The sequence below is a fragment of the Oryx dammah genome, unplaced genomic scaffold, assembly GCF_014754425.2.
Source record: "Oryx dammah isolate SB20612 unplaced genomic scaffold, SCBI_Odam_1.1 HiC_scaffold_19, whole genome shotgun sequence".
In the NCBI taxonomy this organism is placed as follows: Eukaryota; Metazoa; Chordata; class Mammalia; order Artiodactyla; family Bovidae; genus Oryx; species Oryx dammah.
Window position 1 is genome coordinate 92,958,546 of NW_024070203.1, and position 22,653 is coordinate 92,981,198.

At 44.6% G+C, this 22,653-nt stretch overlaps 1 protein-coding gene across 5 annotated transcripts in view; it reads left to right on the forward strand.

Moving 5' to 3' along the window:
* COL14A1 (collagen type XIV alpha 1 chain) overlaps window positions 1–22,653 on the forward strand; it is a 222,187-nt gene that overhangs the window by 51,246 nt on the left and 148,288 nt on the right. For all 5 annotated transcript variants that reach the window (XR_005724651.1, XR_005724650.1, XM_040261792.1 and 2 more), the window contains exons 6-13: window positions 2,218–2,373; window positions 3,357–3,476; window positions 5,351–5,515; window positions 8,647–8,808; window positions 14,308–14,459; window positions 15,595–15,724; window positions 17,749–17,894; window positions 21,316–21,445. Coding sequence is in view for 3 of the 5 variants with exons in the window: in XM_040261792.1 (XP_040117726.1) it covers window positions 2,218–2,373; window positions 3,357–3,476; window positions 5,351–5,515; window positions 8,647–8,808; window positions 14,308–14,459; window positions 15,595–15,724; window positions 17,749–17,894; window positions 21,316–21,445 (1,161 nt within the window). In the remaining 2 variants the exon portion in view is untranslated. The remainder of the gene's footprint in view (window positions 1–2,217; window positions 2,374–3,356; window positions 3,477–5,350; window positions 5,516–8,646; window positions 8,809–14,307; window positions 14,460–15,594; window positions 15,725–17,748; window positions 17,895–21,315; window positions 21,446–22,653) is intronic.

The following is a 22,653-nucleotide window of genomic DNA, read 5'->3' on the forward strand; positions in this document are numbered from 1 at the left end:
CTTAAGTTTCTCTAAGACCCTATCTACAATGTACCCAAACAATTAACTTGTTTTTTTTTTTTTTTAGTTAAAAAGGAAAATAAGATCTCCAATAATTTTGGAATAAAAAGAAAACTACTTTTCATTTCAGGAAAGTTTCCCCATAGAAAGTGAGGGGCATAAATTCTTAAAGCTTCTTAAGACTTTAATTTCCTCTGATTATTTCCAAAACACAAACTAATTTCTATCTCATGACTTCTTACATTGTTCTGTTTTAGAATATTTCCGTGTGGTACAGAGGACTGACTCTTAAGTTAGTAATGATTTTGTATTTGGCTATTAAAGAAGAGAGATTTGGTGCTCAAACTGTAATATATAAACTTTGGGTTGAGCTGTATTGTTTAGCATACATAATCAGCATCTGAGTATTTCCTTGGCAAATACATGTTTTCCTCATCTGGTAAAAGGATCTAGGTATTCCATGAAAATAGGGGAAAAAAAAACAAACACAAGATCCTTTTACTAAATGTGGCCTGTAGATACAGAGCTATACAGGAAACTGCTGACCCTAACCATAATAGGTCAACTGTTTGCCCCCCAGGAAAAAACATATTCAATTTATTTATGAAGACTTCTTTATTTTGTTTTTCATTACATATATTATATTTTAATTTTTGTCTTATTGTCATTTTAATGTTTCAAAATGTTGGCATGGACATACACACACATATACACTCACACAAAATATTTGTGATCTCCAGTCCTAACATGAAAAATCAGCAAAATAAAAGACATTACTTTGCCGACTAAGGTCCGTCTAGTCAAGGCTATGGTTTTTCCAGTGGTCATGTATGGATGTGAGAGTTGGACTGTGAAGAAGGCTGAGCGCCAAAGAATTGATGCTTTTGAACTGTGGTGTTGGAGAAGACTCTTGAGAGTCCCTTGGAGTACAAGGAGATCCAACCAGTCCATTCTGAAGGAGATCAACCCTGGGATTTCTTTGGAAGGACTGATGCTAAAGCTGAAACTCCAGTACTTTGGCCACCTCATGCAAAGAGTTGACTCATTGGAAAAGACACTGATGCTGGGAGGGATTGGGGTCAGGAGGAGAAGGGGACGACAGAGGATGAGATGGCTGGATGGCATCACCGACTCGATGGACATGAGTTTCAGTGAATTCTGGGAGTTGGTGATGGACAGGGAGGCCTGGCGTGCTGCAGTCCATGGGGTTGCAAAGAGTTGGATACGATTGAGCGACTGAACTGAAGCCGTTCTTTGGGAAACACAAACTACAGTACAGAGCAGAGCTTCTGAAGATACTGACAGCATTGTAACATTTTTAAGGATTCTTAAACACATTAAGAATATTCTAGTATTTTCACTTTGTAAGGGGTGGTTTTTACCTCATCCAGCGCAGACTTACCTTTTATCACAAACTGCCATCTTTGTTGCAAAGACTTCTGCTTGCCCTTTGCATCTTGCCCGCAATCTCTGTGGGCTTAGACTTACCCTGAGGGCAAAGCTCAGGCTGCTACCAATCCAGCCACTGGGCATCCTTTTCTCAATCCGTATTCTGAAGTTTGATTTAAGTAAATGAAGTACTGAAATTACTTCTAGGGATAAAATCTTATGGTCACATGGACACAATATGTGAAAGGATTTGAATTGGGAGAAATTCTTGAGCTCTTCCAACTTTCTTCTTCCACAAACCCTTCCTATTTTAGCACAAGTCTGCGTGTCTTTCTGAGATTAAATGGCCCTGACTTTTCCTTGCATCCAGGAAGCCCGTGTTGTTTTCTCTTATCACTTCCCCTCGCTCAGACTTGTCAGAGCAGGAGAGCCCTGCTTCCTGGCCACCCCCCCATCCCTGCTGACCCTCCTGCACGGGTGTTGCTGAGATCTCTCCTGGAAAGAATCAGCACAGTAAAACCCAACGCTGGGTGCTCTGGCCCAGACGGCGCTTTTGCAAACACGCAGAAGGCTCGAGTTGCCAGCGTGCTGTGAGCCCGCCAGTGTTTGCTAACTATTTCCAGAACACTGGCTCGGTTGCCAGGTATTACCATATTTTTTTCTCCCCTGGTGAAAATGCATTTAAAAGAAGGGTCATAAAAATACGGTTGCTTTAATAGGAACTTTATTGTCTTCTTAGCACCAAGTTACCTGAAAGACATTAAAATAGACTCATTCTTTTAAAAGTTCCAACAGTAACACGGGTGTTTTTTGGTCTATGTTTTGCAGAAGTGAGATTTTTCTGTCAAACACCGGCTATTGCTGATATTGTAATCCTGGTCGATGGCTCATGGAGTATTGGAAGATTCAACTTCAGACTGGTTCGATCTTTTTTGGAAAACCTGGTTACAGCATTCGACGTGGGCTCCGAGAAGACACGAATTGGTGCATCTTATTTTTTAAATTAGCAGCATCGGCTCCTAGTGTGAAACTACCAGGAAGCTTCTTAAGAAATTTCAAAGATTCTCTACCAAATGTTTTTCAGAATTTTAGGTTTACCTATAGGAATGTTCTCCAAAGGGCAAGTTTGCATCAATAAATATTTATTTCTACTAATTTTTGCTGTGACAATGTCACTCAATTAATTATTGAACATATTTTAATTTTTATGGAAAGCCAAAATCTTCTCTAACAATAATAATTATTTTATTAGTAATAATAATTTAATTTAATAATAATTTAAAGGTTACTGTTGGTTTAAGAATTCATCAGGTAAAATTTTCTTTTTATTTAAAAAGCAATTGAATCAAGTGAAATATTTAATCAACAATTGGAAAAGGTTTTATTGTGTGAGATAATTTTTGCCAAATTCTTGCTGTGATAAAAAAACAACAAAAAAATTGTAAATCTTTGAGAAATATATCCACTTTATTATATAAAGTCTCCTAGTTTCACTTCTAAATAGCCCTTAAGGAAACTCTTTTCTTTGGGAATAAAAACAAAATACAAACACTATAGGATATACAGAAGTCAAAATATAATGTCACACATGAAGCTTCTATGAGGTTGTATAAGCTGGTATCAATATTACCTCAATTAAAAAAATTAAATATATCTAGACCTTTTATCTACAAACATGATCAGACTTTTAAAAAATGCTAAGTACCTGATTGGGTGCCTACTTCTAGATGTCTGGAAAATGTATACGTTCCATCAGCCTCCAGGTATGTTGGAAATTCTTTAAATTGATGTCAGGAACTCACTGAAATTTCTCAAGGAGGCAGAGAAAAACAACGTTGCAAAACTTAGCCACCCCACCCCTCCTCAAAAAATACTGGGCCCTTCCTCATTCTAGTCTCTCCAGTGGTCCACTGGACCTTGAAATAACCCATCACTGCTGGGTGGGCTTTCTGGTCTTTCTTTTCCAGGCCTGGCTCAGTATAGTGGGGACCCCAGAATAGAATGGCACTTGAATGCCTTTAACACAAAAGACGAGGTGATCGAAGCTGTCCGAAATCTACCATACAAAGGAGGAAATACGCTGACAGGTACGTTTTGTTCAGTCCACGTTTTCGGCAGCATGTCTTGCCAAAGAGGAGTTTTATTACTTCACTTTGTCACTGTGTGTGTCTTAGCATAGTGTTTTTAAAGCAAGCTAGCCTTTAAAGTTTTTAGATGGCTCTTTTCTCTAACTCACATTAGAAGTTACATGTAGAAACCTCATCCCTTTTGCTCTACAAATGTAATGTCCCAGGAAGGGCTTGGTTGAGCTGGAAGAGTACCCAGCAGTCCTTGACGCTGACAGCCTAAGTAGCTGTCTTAACCCTTTTCAATTCATTTTCCTTTCTTTTTTTTACCCGTTTTCTCCTCCAGTCACCCTGTCAATTAAATAAAAACAAATTCCTACTAATTTTTCAAGGAAAATAATTTCTTTGCCCTTACTCTGCAATCAGTAGTTATCATGAAAATATTTATCGCGCTTTGGCTCACCAGCTTTTTTGATAAATGAGTATAGTCAGCCCTTAGCATCTGCAGCTTTGACCAACCAGGGATCAGAAATGTGTGGGAAAAAAATTCCAGAAAGTTCCTAAAAGCAAACCTTGAATTTGTCACATGCTAGTAACTATTTACATAGCATTTCTATTGTATTAGTTATTATAAGTAATCTAGAGATGGCTCAGAGTGAATGAGAGGATGCACGTAGGTTACATGCAGATACTACGTCATTTTACGTAAGGGACCTGGGCATCTGTGGGTTTGGGTGTTGTGGGGGGTCCTAGAACCAACCCTTCTGTGGATACCAAGGAATTACTGTAATGTAAGAGCATTTATATTGTAGTTATCCACGGCCCAGCTCCAAGGGCTTGGCTCGTGGCTCAGCTGGTCAAGAATCTGCCTGCAGTGCAGGAGACCCGGGTTCGATTCCTGGGTTGGGAAGATCCCCTGGAGGAGGGAAAGGCTACTCACTCCCATATTCTGGCCTGGAGAATTTCATGGACTGTGTAGTCCACGGGGTCAGAAAGAGTCAGACCCAACTGAGCGACTTTCACTTTCACTTTCAACCCCAAGGCATTCTCACAGGTTTTACCCTTACGTGCCGTTTCCTTCTATAGACCCACAATGTGGATGGTCAGCTTAAACAATAGAGATGCTGTTGTTGAATTTTAAATAAACCACTGAAATCCTGATCAGTATTTCGCCAGTTTGAGGTGTAGTCTAACAAGTTTTTTGTTCATACAACAAAACTGTGTTAAGCACGCATCGCGTAACATGATTCAGCACTTCTTATTTTTGCGGGTGAAGAATGTCAGACTCCCAAGGCAGGAGTCCAGGCTCCACTTTCGATCTTCCCTTCTACCCCCATAAAGCAGAGAATCTGCGGTTTCTTTAGATCACCGTGAACAAAATGGAAAGTGTAGCCATAATATTCGGGACAGTTGCTTCTGTGAGGGTATTCTTGGTTCGCTGTAAATTATGGTTTAGATTTTCTTTTCTCTTTTTTAATTTTTATTGATTTGTTTTTTTGGCTGTGCCATGTCGCATGTAGGGTCTTAGTCCCCAACCAGGGATCAAACTCACACCCGCCGCATTGGAAGTCTTAACCGCTAGACCACCAAGGACGTCCCGAGGTGTAGATTTCTCGTGTGCAAACCTGTCACATTCATTGTCCAGGAGTCCATTGTTCTTTATAAATACTAGTTTCTGAAATGATGCAGGATTCAGAATTTTTATCACCTCTGTTTTGGTGGATTTTAGTGTTTCATCAGATTCGTTAAAGAATAGTTCATTGTAAAAATGAAGATAAAAGTTCATATCTAATAAAAACTCTTCTTTCTCACCTTGTGATTACGTTTTGGAGAATTGAAAGCCTTTTTATTTGAAATGGTTGGCTTGTCTTTATTTTTTTCTTGTTTTCTCCTAGGTCTTGCTTTGAATTACATTTTTGAAAATAGTTTTAAACCGGAAGCAGGAGCAAGGACTGGAGTGTCCAAAATTGGCATTTTAATCACAGACGGAAAGTCCCAAGATGATATTATTCCACCGTCCAGAAACCTTCGTGAATCCGGTGTAGAGCTGTTTGCCATAGGTACGTGTTAATTATGGTCTTGTTTCAACAACGGACATGGACACCCAACCACTTAAAGCTGTATATAATGCAGTTCACGGAAGGCCAAGAGACCTGAGCGCTTTCGACTCTTTTTTTTAAAAAATGTATTGGCGTTTAGTTGATTTACAAGGTTGTGTTAGTTTCTTGTGTACAGTAAGGTGAATCAGTTACACATGTTTATCCACTGTTTTTTAGATTCTTTCCCCATGTAGGTCATTACAGAGTGTTGAGTAGAGTTCCCTGTATATAGGAGTTCTTATTAGTTATCTACTGTATATATGTATATACAACTCTGCCGACTTATCCCTTCCCTCTCCACCCCGTTGGCTCTACTCATAACCAGTCACGTGATCTGAGTCTGACTTCTTCACATTAAAAATGGAGGTGGTGGAGCTGAAGGCTGAAGGATCTTACCGTGTGAGAATCTCTAGGCTGAGACACCACATGTGAAGTGTTGTGAGAAGTATAAACTGCAAAGCTTAGGTCCATAATTGTTACCCTTTAATTAGTCAAGCCTTTTCTCTTTCGAATCACTTAATAGCCATCTCTTCTCTGATGGTGTAGAGAGAAAGCAATCAAGGCATTGAGGTCTTGCAGCTAAGAAAGCCCAGTCACAGATGTGCAGGCTTATTTCTTTGGAAACAACCCTCTGTAAGTACAGGTGTGTGGGAGGACACACGTGGCGCGCACAGAACGACTGCGTAATGTTTAGCTGACGCAGCTTTGCTCTTGATTAACTTGTTTACAGCGTCTTCAGTGATAGGAAGGCCTTCTATTTAGCAGAGACTGAAAAAAAAATAGAAACAATTTCTCGGACTCATTTCTAGATTTGCCACTCAAAGTGTGGCTCATAGAATGTTTCACTGGAGAAGTATTTGCTTATTTGCTGATGGCAGGCATTGTGGTAGGTGATGGAGCTTACAGATGAACAAGATAAATCCTTCCAAAACAAATGCCTTCCAAGTCATGATGACCGCTTCCCCACTCTTCCATGCTCTTTACAACAGTGAAACTGTTTTGTTTGGAAAGGTGAGAGAGAGAGGGATTTGGGGCTTATTCTCTCTAGAACACTCTTAAATGAGTCCAGACTTGGTTTTAACTGAATGCTTTGAGAAGCATTATTGACATTAAGCTCATTGCTTCAGCATGCGTGGTGTTATTTTGTTATTGTAGACACAGATCCAGCAGTGCATTTTAGAAGCTATTGTAGAAGTCTTTCAGTCAAGGACCATCAGGGAGATTGCTTTAAGTTTTATTTTTAATTTCGCTATACTTTTGTTCAACAACAACAGTCCCTATGGAAGACTTGCACTAAAAGGGGACTAATTTATGTGCTCACTCTCCATTCTGTGGTCTCCTTAATAACGAATGGATGAGTTACAGTGAACTCATTCAATTGTGATTTGGAATTTTGCTCTCTTTTTCTCTGGGAATTACCTGGAAATCAGCAGTGTTCATTTTCTTATAACCTCCTAAAGCAAATAGTTCAGAAACAATGGACGCTTTGTTACTCAGTCTGTTGAAGCTGTCAGATAAATTAAATGGCACTAGGCCAGGCATCTAAGAAGTAATTACCGCTGCCTCAGGTAATCTCTCTTCCTTGCTTCCCTCTTACCTCTTTTTAACATCCGTAGATAATTGCAGTGACAAGGATTCTTAAAGAAATGTTCCTTCTCCTGGAGAAGAGAAATCTACATTTACACTCATGAAACCCAACCTTGTGTCTTTTTCATTTTTTTTAAAGAATCTTTTAAATTTTATTTGTTATCAATTGACTGTTTTATTTACTTATTTTAAATTTTGGGCAAACCCCGTGGAATATGGGCTCTTATTTCCCCATCCAGGGATCAAACTCACATCCCTGGCACTGCAAGGCTGGAGGACTGTTGGGGAAGTCTCCCCCTTTTTCTAGTTTCAACCATGATATATGTCGTCTTCTGAGGTGCAGCTTGATAGGGTCATTAAGGGCATATGATTTTGGATCTAGATTGCCTGAGAGGAACCCTTGCTGTATATTTACTGGCTGTGTTTCCTTGAGCAAGTGAATTAACCTCTCATCAGCTTACTTATCTGTAAAATGGGAGAAACAGTGACGCCCAACTCACAGGACTGACTGTGAGGATTAAATGTGTTACTATGCGGAAAACACTGCCCTGCTTGGGGCTTGGGAAGCACACTTCATCATCAGCATCCACAGCTGTGATAGACCGAAAATTCCATGAAGGAAAAGGGTTTTCTGTCTCAGTGTAAGTAAGCTAATGTTTACAGAAATTTAAGCCTGAGGTTCTGATAGTGTAGAGGACTGGTTTAATTCCTATTGCTTCTGCAACATTTATGAAAGACAGAAGTCAGTTTCATCAATACAGCCTCCAAAACCCGGGTCTCCTGCGTTGCAGGCAGATTCTTTACTGTCTGAGCCACCACAGAAGCTCAAGATGGGCTGAGGACAGTTAAGATTTAGTGATCTGGGGACTTCCCTGGGGGTGCAGTGGATAAGAGTCCAGCTGCCAGGGCAGGGGACGCGGATTTGATCCCCGGTCGAGGAAGTTTCCGCATGCCCCAGAGCACTGAGCCCTGAGCTGCAAATCCTGGCGCCATGTGCCTAGGGCCTGGGCACCAAGTGGAGCCCCACCAGGGAAGCCCGTGCGCCAGCTCGGGAGTGGGCTCCGCTGCCCACACCCAGAGAAAGCCCGCGCGCCAGCTCGGGCATGGGCTGCACTGTCCACGACCAGGGAAGCCCTCGTGCCAGCTCGGGCGTGGGCTGCACTGTCCACGACCAGGGAAGCCCGCGCGCCAGCTCGGGCGTGGGCTCCGCTCTCCACGCAGAGAAAGCCCGCGCAGCAGCGGAGACCCAGTGCCAAAAATAACCGACTAAGTAAGTAAGGCGATGTGTCCATGTCCAAATAAAGAAAAAAGATTTAATCATTTAATCATTTGAAAGGGACTTTTAAGAAACAATCTGCCAGGAGACGTGCCTCTTGCGAGAAAAGGTGCTTTGGTCGGGGTGCGGAAAGGCGGGTCGCAGCGTAGAGTACCGAGGGCCAGGAGGACCCCGGCCGCACCTCCCCGGGGGCTTGACCGTCGCGACCCTCCCTGTCCCCCCCACGCAGGGGTGAAGAACGCGGACGAGAAGGAGCTGCGGGAGGTCGCCTCCGAGCCGGACAGCACGCACGTGTACAACGTGGCCGAGTTCGACCTGATGCACACGGTGGTGGAGAGCCTCACGAGGACCGTGTGCTCCAGGGTGGAGGAGCAAGACCGCGAGATCAAAGGTGCGTGAGCCTCCGCCCGCGGGCGCCCTCCCTCGGGCGCCGGCCTGCCTCCCCGCCGCGCTGCGCGCCTCCCGCGCCGGGTCATCAGTGGACGCGGCGCTTCGGGGCGGGGCGGCTGCTTTAAATCTCTGGATGGTTGTTTCCGTGCTGCTGCGTGTAGGCCACCACGCGTCTTCGTTTTACTGAAATGTTGGACTTCGAGACGATCAAACGCCCACGGGAAGTTGTAAGAAATGCGTATAAAGAGTTTGTGCTATCTCGCTGTTTCTCTCCGTGGTGACGCAGAGCCACAGTGGAATGTCACAGGCAGGACATTCGCACGGCTGGAGTCAAGACACAGACCGTTCCTCTGGCGGGATGGTTTCTACAGCCCTCTCCAGCTCTATTCCCTCCCTGCCCAGCCTCTTCCTAACCCCTGGCCAGCTTGAATCTGTTCTCCCTCTCTAAATGCTTGTCATTTTGGAAATGTTAAAGAAATGGACTTACAGAGGATGTAAACTTTAGGAAGTGGTGTTTTCACTCAGGGCGATTTCCTGGAGGTTCCTCCCAGCTCTCGCCTGTGTCCATAGCTCTCGCTTTTACGGCTGCCTCACGTTTCCTGTCATGGATGCACCTCAGTTTGCTTAACCATTCACACGTCGAAAGCCATCTGAATTCTTTCCATTTTTGGGTGTTACCAAAAAAAAAAAAAAAAAGCCGCTATGCACCCTCCTGTGAGCGTAAGTTTCCGGTTTTCTGGGACGGTGCTGGGGAGCGCAGCTGCTTCCTCACATCACCTGTTTAGTGCAGTCTCGCCTAAGAGACTGCCGACCGTCCTCCACTGCGGCTGCAGCGTTGAGCGTTCCCGCGAGCGCCGTGTAAGCGATCCTGCCTCTATGCTTGTCACTAACGTTTGCTGTTACAGTTTTTTACTTTGGCCATTCTGATAGGCATTGACTGCAATCTCATTGTGGTTTTAATGTTCATTTTCCTGATGGCTGAGGAAGTTGAACATCTTTCCTATGCTTTTTTTTTTTTCCCCTACTTTTAAAGATTCAAATATTTTTAAAATTTCTTTACCACTTTGTGTTGGTTTCTGCCATACAGCAGCGCAAGTCAGCCTCGACTGTGCTCACGTCTCCACCCTGACCTCCCTCGCCTCCCCGCCCTCCAGGTCGTCCGGGGGCCCAGACGGGCTCCAGGTGCGGCTCCTCACCTGCCTGGTCTCACCCCGGGTGTGTGCTGGGACCACTGCTCTCTCCAGCCGTCCCAGCCTCTCCCTTGCCCACTGTGTCCACAAATCCTTTCTCTACCTCTGTCTCTCCATTCCGTCCCCGCAAATAGGTTCATCAGTATTTTTCTAGATCCTGTATGCATGTGTTAACGCACATTTCATGCGCTATTTTGCCTCTGTATATCCTGAAATGTCTGTTCATCTCTTTTGCCCACTTTCTAATTGGACTCATTTTGGGGGTGTTCTTTTGTGTGTGTGTTAGCTTTTAACTTTTGAGATTTGAGAATTCTTTATCTCCTAGATAATGATCCGTTGTTAGATATGTGTAGATATGTGGTTTGATAACAATACGTGTGTTAGTCGCTCATTCGTGTCTGACTCTTTGTGACCCTGTGGCCTGTAGCCCACCAGGCTCCCTGTCTCTGGGGTTCTCCAGGCAGGAATGCTGGAGGGGGCAGCCATTCCCTTCTCCAGGGGATGTTCCTGACTCGTGGATCGAACTGAGGTCTCCTGCCTAGCGGGCAGATTCTTTACTGTCTAAGCCACCAGGGAAGCTGATAGTCCATTCTTAGACAGGTGGTTTGTTAATATTTTCTGCCGATTTGTAGCTTACCTTTTCATCTTTTTAACAAGGTCATTTGCAGAACAAAAGTTTCTAGTTTTGATGAGGTCCAGTTTATCAATTTTTCATTTTAGGGTTAGTGCTTCTGGTGTCAAGTCTAAGAACTCTTTACCTGACCTTAAATCCCAAAGAGTTTCCTTGTTAGTATTTTTCCAGAAAGTTTTATATCTCACATTTAAAGTTAATTCTTTGTAAAGGATTTGAAGTTTAGTTTAAGGTTCTAACACTGCTTGCTAAAAAGGCTGCATTTCTGCTGTTGAGTTACCCGTGGCTTTGTCGAGTAGCAGTTGGGCAGATTTGCACGTGTCTAAATTTGGGTTCCTTATGGTTGCATTTATTTACGTGTCTAACCCTGTTCTAGTATCATACAGTCTTGATCTCCTGTAGCTACATAATGAGTCTTGAGATTGAAGAGACTGAGTTCTCTCCTTTTACAAAATTGTTTTTGCTACTATGCTTCCTTATATTCATATAAATATTAGAGTAATATTTATATAATATACTATATAATTTATCTAATATAAATATCAGGATAATTTTTATTCTACAAAATATCTTGTTGGGACTTTAATGGAAATTGCATTAAATCAATTCTCAATTATCAATTACCAACTTGGGAAGAACTGACATCTTTAATCTGTTGATTCATTTAGTCCACAAACATGTCAAATCCTTTCCCTTGTTTGGATAGCCTTTGAGTTCCATCAGCATTTTGTAGTTTTCAGGATATAATTTCTGTACAGATTCTGTTCCGCTCACTTTTAGTATTTGATTTTATTTTGAGGAATCTTAGCTGTGATTGTAATGGTGGTGGTGCTCCCGTTTTTATTGCTGGTGTGCGCAGATCTATCCATGTTTCTGTATGCTCGTATCCAATGACCTTGGTAGGTCTCTTCTGACGCCAGCCTGGAGCAAAAGGGGAGGGTGCCTGGATGTTAGCGCGCGGGACTGGAAGTCCAGCTCTTCTTGTGGTTTCCGTGGATAGCATGCGGCGTGAGGTGGGGTGTTTGTCACCGTCTGTAAGGGACCGTTACCTCCTCCCTCCTTGGTCTTTCCCCCATCGCCCGGGCTGTGTGATGGGATCGGGGTGAACGTAGGCCCCTGTTGCAGTCAGGAAGGGTGGGGCCCTGGCCTCCACTTGACCTGGGTTGGCACGGGTGGGATGGGGCCACAGTGGTTTTTTTCCTGTGGTGTTTTTCTAGACTAGAGCTGTTGTTGCCTAGAGCTTTTCGTCTTGGCGGGCTGCTCCTCTCCTGGTCCTTTGCCGAGAGAAAGCAGGCTTCGCTGGACTGTTTCTGTCTGTATTTGTTTGTGTTTCTAGGTGGCTGGATTCCTTAGCTCTGTGTTTGAGATACATGAGGCGAAAGGAACCCTGGGAAACTCACCACTGTACCAGTCTGTGGGTCCCACGGTCCCCTGCCTGTCCACCATCCACTGCTCAGGAGCTTAGGCTTGACTTAGAGTTCCCAGAAATGTGAGCCGCACTCAGCGGGGATTGTAGGAAGGAGCCGTGCGCTCTGTCTTCTGGGAGCTCGGCCATCACAGGTCTAGACCCTTGTTCCCTGTGACATCCGTGGGCTGCAGGTTGCATCTGACTCCCAGCGGTGCAATCTGAGCAGGAGACATCCAGACCGTTCTCTGAGAGTCTGGCTCTGCTCCCGCCTGTGCTGTGTCCGGGGCGGGGTGACTCAGTCGGCCTGCACGTCTGTCTCTTTTTTATCATCCCTCTCTCCCTGGACCGGGACTCTTCAGACTAGGCTGAGCAGCCAAGTAGCGGTTCCCTGGACCAAGTTCTCTGAGCCACTTCATGACACCATTTTTGTCGTTGCTTTTTTGTCGCTCAGTCGTGTCCAACTCTTTTGCGACCCCATGGACTGTAGCCTGCAAGGCTCCTCTGTCCATGGGATTCCCCAGACAAGAATACGGGGGTGAGTTGCCGTTTCCTCCTCCAGTGGATCTTCCTGACCCAGGGGTCGAACCTGTGTCTCCTGCACTGTCAGAAGGATTCTTTACCACCGAACAACCAAGGAAGCCCGAGACGATTTCAGAGCCCAGATTTTCCCACAAAAAACTCTACATGTGGTTGCTTATAAGGCATGCTTAATAAAGTACTTGATCATAGTTATTGTTTAATAACTGTTTTTCCCCATTATTATGACTGCTAAAGTCCCTTTAACTAAGTGCCCCTCGCGGATAAGAAATCCTGAATTTCAAGGACTTTGAACTTTACAGGTCCCAAATCTTCAGACCCACCGTTATAACATGTATTTAACACACAAGGTGCTTACATCATGTTTAGCTCATAGTGGACATTCAGTATACGTTAGTTGCTTTTTCTTCTCCTTTTACTTTAGAATGTTGGCCATTTGTTGAGTTGAAGTCTTCAGTAGAGAGAATATATCCTCTGCTGCTCAAAAACACAAGCTCTTGTGTCAAGAAGCTTACATATAAATCTCAGCTCTGATACTTACCAATTACGAGACTTGGGCAAGTTATTTAACATCATTCTGACTTGGTTTTCTCACCTGAAAAATGGGAACAATAATAGCATTTACTGAGAATTAAATGAGGGAAGACTTCTGAAGATATCAAAAGCGTATCTTTGGATACACAACTCAATGTTGTGGGTTTTTTTGTTGTTGTTGTTCTTGTTTTTTACTATTCGACAGCAGTGTCTTTAAGAAAGTTCCTTAGAGTCAAGGACTAAGTCTTATTTAAGTTACTTAGAACCTAGCATAGTGATTGATGCCTAGTAGGCGCTTAAATGTTTCAAAGAAGAAATGTAGTCCAGGCAGGCCTTGTTTTATTGTGCTTTTCCTTGTTGCACTTTGCAGGTATGTATTAAAAAAATACATCCAAAAAATTTCAAAAAATTGAAAGTTTGTGGCAACCTTCTGTTGAGCAAGTCTGTTGGTGCCATTTTCCCAAAAACGTTATTTTTACATTAAGTTATATGTATCGTTTTTAGACATAATGCTAGCTTCCCAGGGGGCATTAGTGGCAAAGAACCAGCCTGCCAGTGCAGGAGAGGTGAGAGTGGCAGGTGGGATCCCTGGGTCGGGAAGACTCCCTGGAGGAGGGCATGGCAGCCCACTCCAGCAATTCTTGCCTGGAGAATCCCATGGACAGAGGAGCCTGCTGGGCTACAATTTATCAGATCGCAAAGAGTTGGACACGATGGAAGCAACTTAGCATGCATGCATATGACGGGTAAACCTCAGTTTTTTATGTATTGGGAAATAAAAAAATTGTGTGACTTGCTTTCTTGCAGCGGCCTGGAACTGAACCCACAGTATCTCTGAGGTATGCCTGTAATGAATTAAAGCCTAAAGTCTGAAGTGAAGTCGCTCAGTCGTGTCCACTCTTTGCGACCCCATGGACTATAGCCCGCCGGGCTCTGCCGTCCATGGGATTTCTCAGGCAAAAATACTAGAATGGGTTGCCGTTTCCTTCTCCAGGGGATCTTCCCGACCCAGGGATTGAACCCAGGTGTCCTGCTTTGCAGGCAGACTCTCTACCAGCTGAGCCCCAAGTACTGAATTAATTTACTAGAGATGAAAATCTTGGAAGCAGGATAAACAGTCATTTCTGACTAGTGGAGTTTCTTAGGTTCATAGAATTTAACTTTGGTTAAAAGGTTCATTTTCTGTGTTTTTTGATTTAGCCTCAGCCCTTGCCACCATTGGGCCGCCTACAGAACTGATGACTTCTGAAGTCACTGCCAGGAGCTTTATGGTTAACTGGACTCATGCCCCCGGAAAAGTGGAAAAATACAGAGTCGTGTATTACCCTACCAGGGGCGGCAAACCAGAGGAGGTAAGGAGGAGACGGCGTTTTCGCCATGTATTCTCAGGCTCTCGGGTTTTGTACAGAAGTCAAGATAAGGCAGAAGTGGATATATAAGGAGATTATTCCGTCACAAGCATTTGCAGTTGTTGGACTGAATACATTTCCATCTGTCCAGGTTGTTTTTCTGTCTCGAGCTTATGATAGTTACATCTTCTCCTCTTATTTCCATCAAAGAACCTGAAGAACTGGTCATGTATCCATTTCTAACACAACTTACACTGACTTAATTTTTTTTGTGATTTAAGAAATGAAAGAGTTCTGAGGCAAAGGGACTCAGTCGTTAATTATCTGGCTAGGGCCCCCTTTGCTGTTGATGTTTTCTTTCTACTTTGGGAGTGGTCTGAACTTTCTGCCTTAAGCAAGTCTATGTGTTCCACATAATGTGGTCACGTGATCCTTCAAGGTTTGGGATTTCCTGGATGTTTGTGGAGATCAGTGCAAATGAGAAGCATCATGAAGCGTCTGTGACGGGCCCTTCTCATGAGTTGCCGTCACAGGAGACGCCGTCTGTTGCCGGATGACTGAATGGTTCCCGTTTCCTAATCTGTGATACACAAATTCACAGGAAATATGATACGATGTGATGAAATATCCCTGTCTCTTTTTTTGATGTTCTAACCTTTTGTTCTAACCTCTGATTGGCCTCAGTGTGTTTCAGTTTTTTCCTGCATTATGGCAGGATTTATGACCTTTAAAGTGTTAGATTCTAGAGATTATGTCATCCAGACTAAGAAAAAAAAAAAAAAACCCAAATCATAGCTCTATCTTTTTCATGACTAATAAACCTTTTAAGTGCTTCCCAAGACTCCATGGAAAAATATCACGTCACCTGTTACTAAGTGGATGTGATTAGGATAGCAATTAGGTTAGGAATGACATGGTTTTCATTAGGTATGACCCAGTGAGGGACTCTTGGACACATTCAATGGAAGGTGCGTCCCATGATGTGAGAATTCAAGGAGAACTGACTGCCACCGCGGAGAAGGATGTGGTGCAGATAAGAACATGTTTAAGTTTTTGCTGGCGGTATTTTTGTTTTTTGACTTTCAGTTTGCATGTGAGAAATTCCATTTTCTCATTCCTCGAACTGTTCTTTAAACAGGTGGTGGTGGATGGACGTGTATCTTCCACGGTGCTGAGAAACTTGATGTCTTTAACAGAATATCAGATAGCAGTCTTTGCAATATACGCTCACACAGCTAGCGAAGGCCTCCGGGGAACCGAAACCACGCGTGTGTATTGCATTCTACCCTCTTCTGATTGTCCGTAGCATTGTTCAGGCGGCCTGGCTGTGCTTACACGGTACTGGGCCATGCTGTGTTTGCCGTTTGCAGGCGCCATATGTTGGGAGGGATGTTATAAGACTCCGGTATGTTTGGGAGAGAGAAACCTTAGTGATGAAGGGTGCAAAATATACGTATTCATGTAATAAACAAATATCTAGTGAATGCCTATTATAAACTAAGCACCGGGTTTCAGTTTATTAGTAGAAGTAGAGAAGCTCTGTAGCTCTCCTGCCCAGTAGAAGACTGGGGAAATAGGTTACATCTGTTTTCATTACGAATATCACTGTAATTAGAATTTATGAGTATTAGTCATTTCTTACCTGGGAAGGACCACAATCACAAAGACATACACACATGCACACACATTCAGAGAAGCCCAGGAGAAGATAATCTTGAGAAACTTGATCATGCACTCATTTAGTTATTTCAGACATTGAGTTCCTAGTACATGCCAGTCAGTATGCAAAACTGGTCTGCCTCTGATAGAACAATAACAACGTAAACAACTCCAGTAACAAGGTACCAGGCATTGTGACAACCACGTTCCAGGTCCAACACATTATTGGATTTATTCCTGAAAACAGTTAGTAAGACAAGTTTTAAAACTCCTGCTTTTTTTTTTTTTAACTTTTTATTTTATATTGGAGTCCAGCCAGTTCACAACGCTGTGATAGTTTCTGGTGGATAGCTAAGGGACTCAGCCGTACATATACATGTATCCTGGTTGTTGGTGGTTTTAGTGGCTAAGTCGTGCCCAGCTCTTTGCAACTCCATGAACTGTAGCCTGGCAGGCATTCCCAGGCAAGAACTGGAGTGGGTTGTCATTTCCTTCTCCAGGGGATCTCAACCCACACATGTATCCATCACCCCTTCACACTTCCCTCCCATCCAGGCTGCCACATAGCATTGTAATCCTCTTGCTTTGCAGAAATGTTATTGCAGCAGTTTCTGCTCTCGAGGAGGTTTTGGTCTAGCAAGGCAAGCAATGCAGACCAGGAACATGCAAACTCACTTGTGCCATGAAGAGCTGGGGCACGCCAGTGGGGGCGCGGCAGGGAACGGCGCCGGCGGGCAAAGCCCTGGGCTTGGCGCTGTGCTGGGAAATCTCGCGGGACCTGCAGTCCTGGTTGAAGACAATGTTTCATAGTTTTTTCTGTCATCTTTTCAGCTGGGAACTTGCAGTTTATCCTTGGTCCCTTTCTCCCTACTTCTCCAGGATGGCCATCTTATTTCTTGATTATTCTGTCTCAAGCCTATTGTTACCAACTATCATGTCTCCTCACTCTCTGATTGAGGGTGTTGATGAGTGTTTATTTATTCATGTATCTGTTCAGCCAGCCACCTATTCTGTCATTTAGGAAGTGACCCAACAGCTAGTTTTAGTGGCGGCTGCAGGTCAGACCCTGTGCTTGGTAATGGGCGTAAAACGGTGGTCAGAGGAGTCTCCCTGCTCTTGACTGGCTCCCAGAGAAATGTGACCATCACTCTAATAAGACATAAGAAACTAAAAGATGTCACTTCTGCTTTTAAACATTTATCGTCTTTGCCTTTCCCCAAAGGGCTTGTATGGCTATGTGAACAGATTCAAGGATAGTGTTGTGATAGTTTCAGGAGGACAGCAAGGGGGCTTGGCCTTGCATACAGTGTATCCATTCGCGCAGACTGCCCTCCTGTCCAGGCTCAGATAACACTGAGCAGCGTTCCCTGGGCCCTGCAGGAGGTCGGCGTAGGTTATCCATTTTAAATATAGCTGTGTGTACATGTCCATCCCACACTCCCTGACTGCCCTTCCCGTCCTTCCCCACTGGTGACCATAAGTTTGTTCTCCAACTCTGTGAACATTAGAGTCTGTATATAAGGGGTATCATATGATTAAAAAACCCATCACTTTTAGAGCCTGAGCTATAGAGACCTTGAAGTAAGTAAACACATTGATAAACGGCTGACCATTAACAAATCTCCTCTTGCAGTTTCCTTACCTATGGCGTCCGACCTTGAACTGTACGACGTGACTGAGAGCAGTCTGAGGGTGAGATGGAACCCCGTGCCTGGGGCGTCTGGCTACCTGGTCCTCTACGCTCCCCTCACGGAGGGCCTGGCCGGGGATGAAAAAGAGGTAACTGCCTGCTGCCTGCTAGAGTCCTAGAATCTGGCTTCTTGAGCATTGTTTCTTTTTTTTAATATAAAAATGTAAAGTATAAAATTTAGAAAAGTCACATTAGCCAAAGAAAATAATCACTTGTAAGCCCACCACCTAGAGGTAACCGCTGTTAACGTTAACAGTCTTTTCAACGCATTTTTAACACAACCAATGGGGATGGTTTTGTAGTTTTCCTTGTAGTTTTCCTTTTGCTTGTTGTGAATGTCTTTCATACTGTTAAATCATATTTTATATAGTCATTTAAACAACTTTTTACTATCCCATTGTTGGTTTGTACCAGTTCATGTTTAATTAATCTCCTGTTAAGTAGGACATTTGGATAATTTGCTATATAAAAGAATTCCCTGGTGGTCCAGTGATTAGGACTTATTTTTGCTTCCAGGGTCCAGGTTCAAACCCTGGTTGGGAGATCCTACAAGCCAGGCCCCTCCCCCCCAAAAAAAAAGATAATTTGCTATATAAATATACTTCTGGGACTACTTTTAGCATATAACTTTACATGGTCATCTGATTATTTCCCTAGGATAAATTTCTAAAAGTGAAATTTCTTTTTGCAAACATGCAAATTATTAAGGCTTATACTAGGTATTACTACATTACTGTAGAGAAATTTTATCTAATTTGTATTGCTCTATGCAGTTCACAAATGATTGTGATAGCCTTATGTACACTGACTTTGAAAAATCTGTTTTACTAATTTGAGAGATACTCTAGAGAAATATGGGTTTCCCAGGTGACTCAGTGATGAAGGACCCGCCTGCCAGTGCAGGAGATGAGGGTTCATTCCTGGGTGGGAAGACCCCTTACAGAAGGACACGGCAACCCACTCCGGTTTCTTGCCTGGAGAATCCCATGGACGGAGGAGCCTGGTGGGCTACGGTCCACGGGGGCAGCGACAGAGCTGGGCACGACTTAGCGACTGAACAACAGAGAAATGTATCTCACAGATGTGGTTTCTTTTGCATTTCTTCCATTTTTAATGATGACTCTTTGACCTTTGAATGATAGCTGTTAGTCCTCATTTCTAACTTATAGGGAAGTTGCTACAGTATAGCTATACAAGGAGGAGAGAGGAGACGGCCTGAGTGCTGGAGTGTTGACGAGGCAGGTGGAGTGTATATGAGAGTGAGTGCAGAACTTGGTTCTTTAACGTCCTCTAAAACCTGCCTCTCGTGACAGAATTCTTTAGGGCCAGGAATATGGTGATTCTAGCGTCTAGAACAGAATATGGGTGACCTGTATTCTTTAATTTCAGAGGCTTAGACAGTTTTTGCCCACTTGGATTTAATGTTGATCTGAATTTTTTTGGTGGAAGGGAAACTTAAAAATGGTGCTAAAAAGACACACAGCTTCACCAGGAAAGAAAAAAGTAAGAAAGAGGACCACCAGTTCACATGCAGTAGGCTGTGCTTGGTGGCCCGGCTGCGTCCGACCTTCTGCTGTACCCGCCAGGCTCCCCTGTCCATGGGATTCTCCAGGCCAGAATCCTGGGGTGGGCAGCCCTTCCTTCTCCAGGGGCTCTTCCCCACCCAGGGGCTGAACCCAGGTCCCCCGCATGGTAGGCGGGTTCTTTCCCAGCTGAGCCACAGGGGAATCCCTGAAACAGTCCCTGTGCTGTGCTGTGCTGCGCGCGGTCGTGTGCGACTCTTGGCGACGCCGTGACTGACGCCCGCCAGGCTCCTCCGTCCGCGGGGATTTGGCCGGGCTTTTCTTTTCGGTTGGGTTGGGTCTCACGGCTGCGGGGGCCGCTCTCCGGTGGCGCTGCGCGGGCTCCTCTTGTGGAGGTTCCTGTCGTGGAGCAGGGCTCTCGGCGCTCAGCCCGCCGTCGTTTGCGCGCGGCCCTGGTCGCCTCGCGGCCCGTGGGGTCCTCCTGATCAGGGCTCGACCTCGCGTCTCCTGCGCTGGCAGGTGGACTCTTTCCTCTGAAGCACCAGAGAGGCCCTCGCCAGGTTTAATTAAAGTCTGATAATGCTACTATACGTGAGCGTGTGGGGACGCAGAACCGCTCGTGTAAACCGGCGTGTCAGTTGGCACAAGCTGCCTTGGAGACGAATCTTAAATAGTTCATCAGGCTAGATGGTCACACTTTTTAAGGTATATACTGTAGAGAAACATCCTTCAAGACTGCTCAACGCAGGCACTTGGTCAGAACAAAATATTGCAAGCAGCTGCCATGTTCATTGACAGAATGGAAAATAACTGCATATTTTTAGAAAAGAATCTCATAAGGGAATTAAATAATTCAACTCTGTCCCTGTGTTTCAATATGGGTAAATCTTGAAACCAAATATTGCCAGGGAAAAAATTCCAAAAATGTCATGTTGAATGGTCCATTTATCCATAGCATTAAACATACAGAAGCATCTTTTTTTTTTTAATGTTACACACCTATGTAGAAGTAAAGAAAAATGTATCAGTGAGATGCACTTCAACATTAGGGCAGAGGTGGTGAACAGAAAGAATGAGAAAGAATTTCTTTTATGTGACTGTCTAGTTCTTGTTAAAATCAGATCTGAAATCCATATGACAAAATATTGATATTTATTACATTTGAGTGATGGATACATCAGGGTTTATTATGTTATTTTCTCTACCTTTATATTATATACACTGAGATATTTTAAAATTAAAGTTTTTGATCTGACCCTACCACTGGCAATTGTGTGAGAAGGGACAGTCTATGGCGTTATTTTTCTTCTTTCCAAAGCAGAAATAAAACCATCCTTGTCACACAGTTGTCACCCATCTGAGAATGTTGGCTTATTTGACTGACCCCCCAGGGTTAGAAATATCCTCTTCCAAATCAAAAAGCGAATTGCTGATTTGGGCATCCAGTGGGTTGATCTCTTTGGACTCCTGGGAGGGGCTTGCAGTCCAGGTGGACTGGCCCTCTGAATGGGGGCCTCAGTACTGGTCCAGTTTAATGGGACTTGAAGCAAAAATTGGACCTCCAGTCAGGACTGGCAAGAATGAGGCCAGCGTTGAAGGATGCCCACTTGGCGTCCAGCTCCCAACAGGCCGGCCTGGACCTTACCCTCTTTCTAGAGGACGTTTCTGATTCATCTCCACCCACGCTTGTCTGGGGACCAAATATTTGACACTGTTATTCTGGCTGCAGCTGCCACTTGTCCAGATGTAAAGAGTTATCTGAGAAGAGCACGCACAGTGCGTTCAGTTTTATGTGGCTTCACAGCATCTGTTTCTAATACAAAACAACACGAGGCAATGAAGAAAGGGTGCCTTGGAACCTGCTTGATGCAGGGGTTGTGAGGAGATGAAGTCTTAGGCCGTGAGGTCTCACCTGTATCCAGCTGTACTCTGATCAGTGTGAAAAAGGCACGTGGGCAAACGATCTGATAATGTGTGTTCTTTACAGATGAAAATTGGAGAGACCCACACAGACATTGAGCTGAGCGGGCTGTTGCCCAATACGGAGTACACAGTCACAGTGTATGCTATGTTTGGAGAAGAAGCCAGTGACCCTGTTACGGGACAGGAAACGACACGTGAGTGGCCCCGCCATCCGGATGGAGGGCTGCAGTAAGAGCGCGAGCCAGCGTGGAGACCCTGAGCTAGACATGCTGGGCTAGGCTGGCGCCTCCCAGGAGCCACTGCTGTGCAACAAAGCGGACGGTTTATCTGGGGGAAGGAAGGGGCGTTTCTTCCCGTCTTGTCGTTACTAAGAGTCCCACGGGTTCTAGAACTGAACCTTGGCCTCCTCCAGAGTAGTGGAGCCGACCTTTCCGGCACCAGGGATCAGTTTCATGGAAGACAGTTCTTCCGTGGATGGGGAAAGGGGGGTGGCTCCAGGACGGCTGAGGCACATCACATTTGCTGTGTGCTTTATTTCGGTTAGTCCTGCATTGTGATAGCAGTGGGAGAGTTGCACGGCTCCCTGTCGCTCGCCGCTGGCGGGCAGGGTTCTGACCGTCCGAGCCCGCAGGCCTTTGACCGATGAGGCCTCCGTGCGGCTGCCCCGCCGGGCTCACCTGTCCTTGCAGGCGGACTGGATGCCGCCTCAGCTTCACATCAGGCCGGCAGGCGTTCGGTTCCCGGAAGGAGAGAAGCTGGATTCTCGCGTGCATGGTCCACGGGAGGGTCTCAGCTCCTCCTAGAGTCGACTGGGCTGCTGGCCTGGCGGAGGCGGGGTGCAGGCGGCTGCAGAGATGGGGACGCGCCCGCGGTGGGAGCCCCGCTCTCAGTGACGTGGCAGAGCTGGAGCAGACCCCAGAGCTGGAGCAGAATGTGAGGAAAATGAGGGCTTTGGGATCAGAGCTTTCAACATGCGAACCCCAGCGAAAGTCACGTTGTGGGTGGGCGGCAGTGGGCAAGTGATGGAGCATTTCTGAGCCTGTAAGAGGAGGAACAGTAATCTCACAGCATGTGGTTGATAGAAGATTAAATACAGTAATACAGCTGAAAGTAATTAGCGCATAGTTACTCCATAGTTCTTTCCCCATATTAAAATTAATATTTTTTTCTAAAAATTTTTGATGTCCTTCGTATCTCAGACTATCATCAGTATAATTAGTTTTTTTAATTGAGTAAAAATTGTATATAAAAATGTGAAAGTATTAGTCACTCCGTCATGTCTGACTCTTTGCAATGCCATGGACTGTAGCCCGCCAGGCTCCTCTGTCCACGGGATTCTCTAGGCAAGAACACTGGAGTGGGTTGCCATTTCCTTCTCCAGGGGAATCTTCCCAACTCAGGG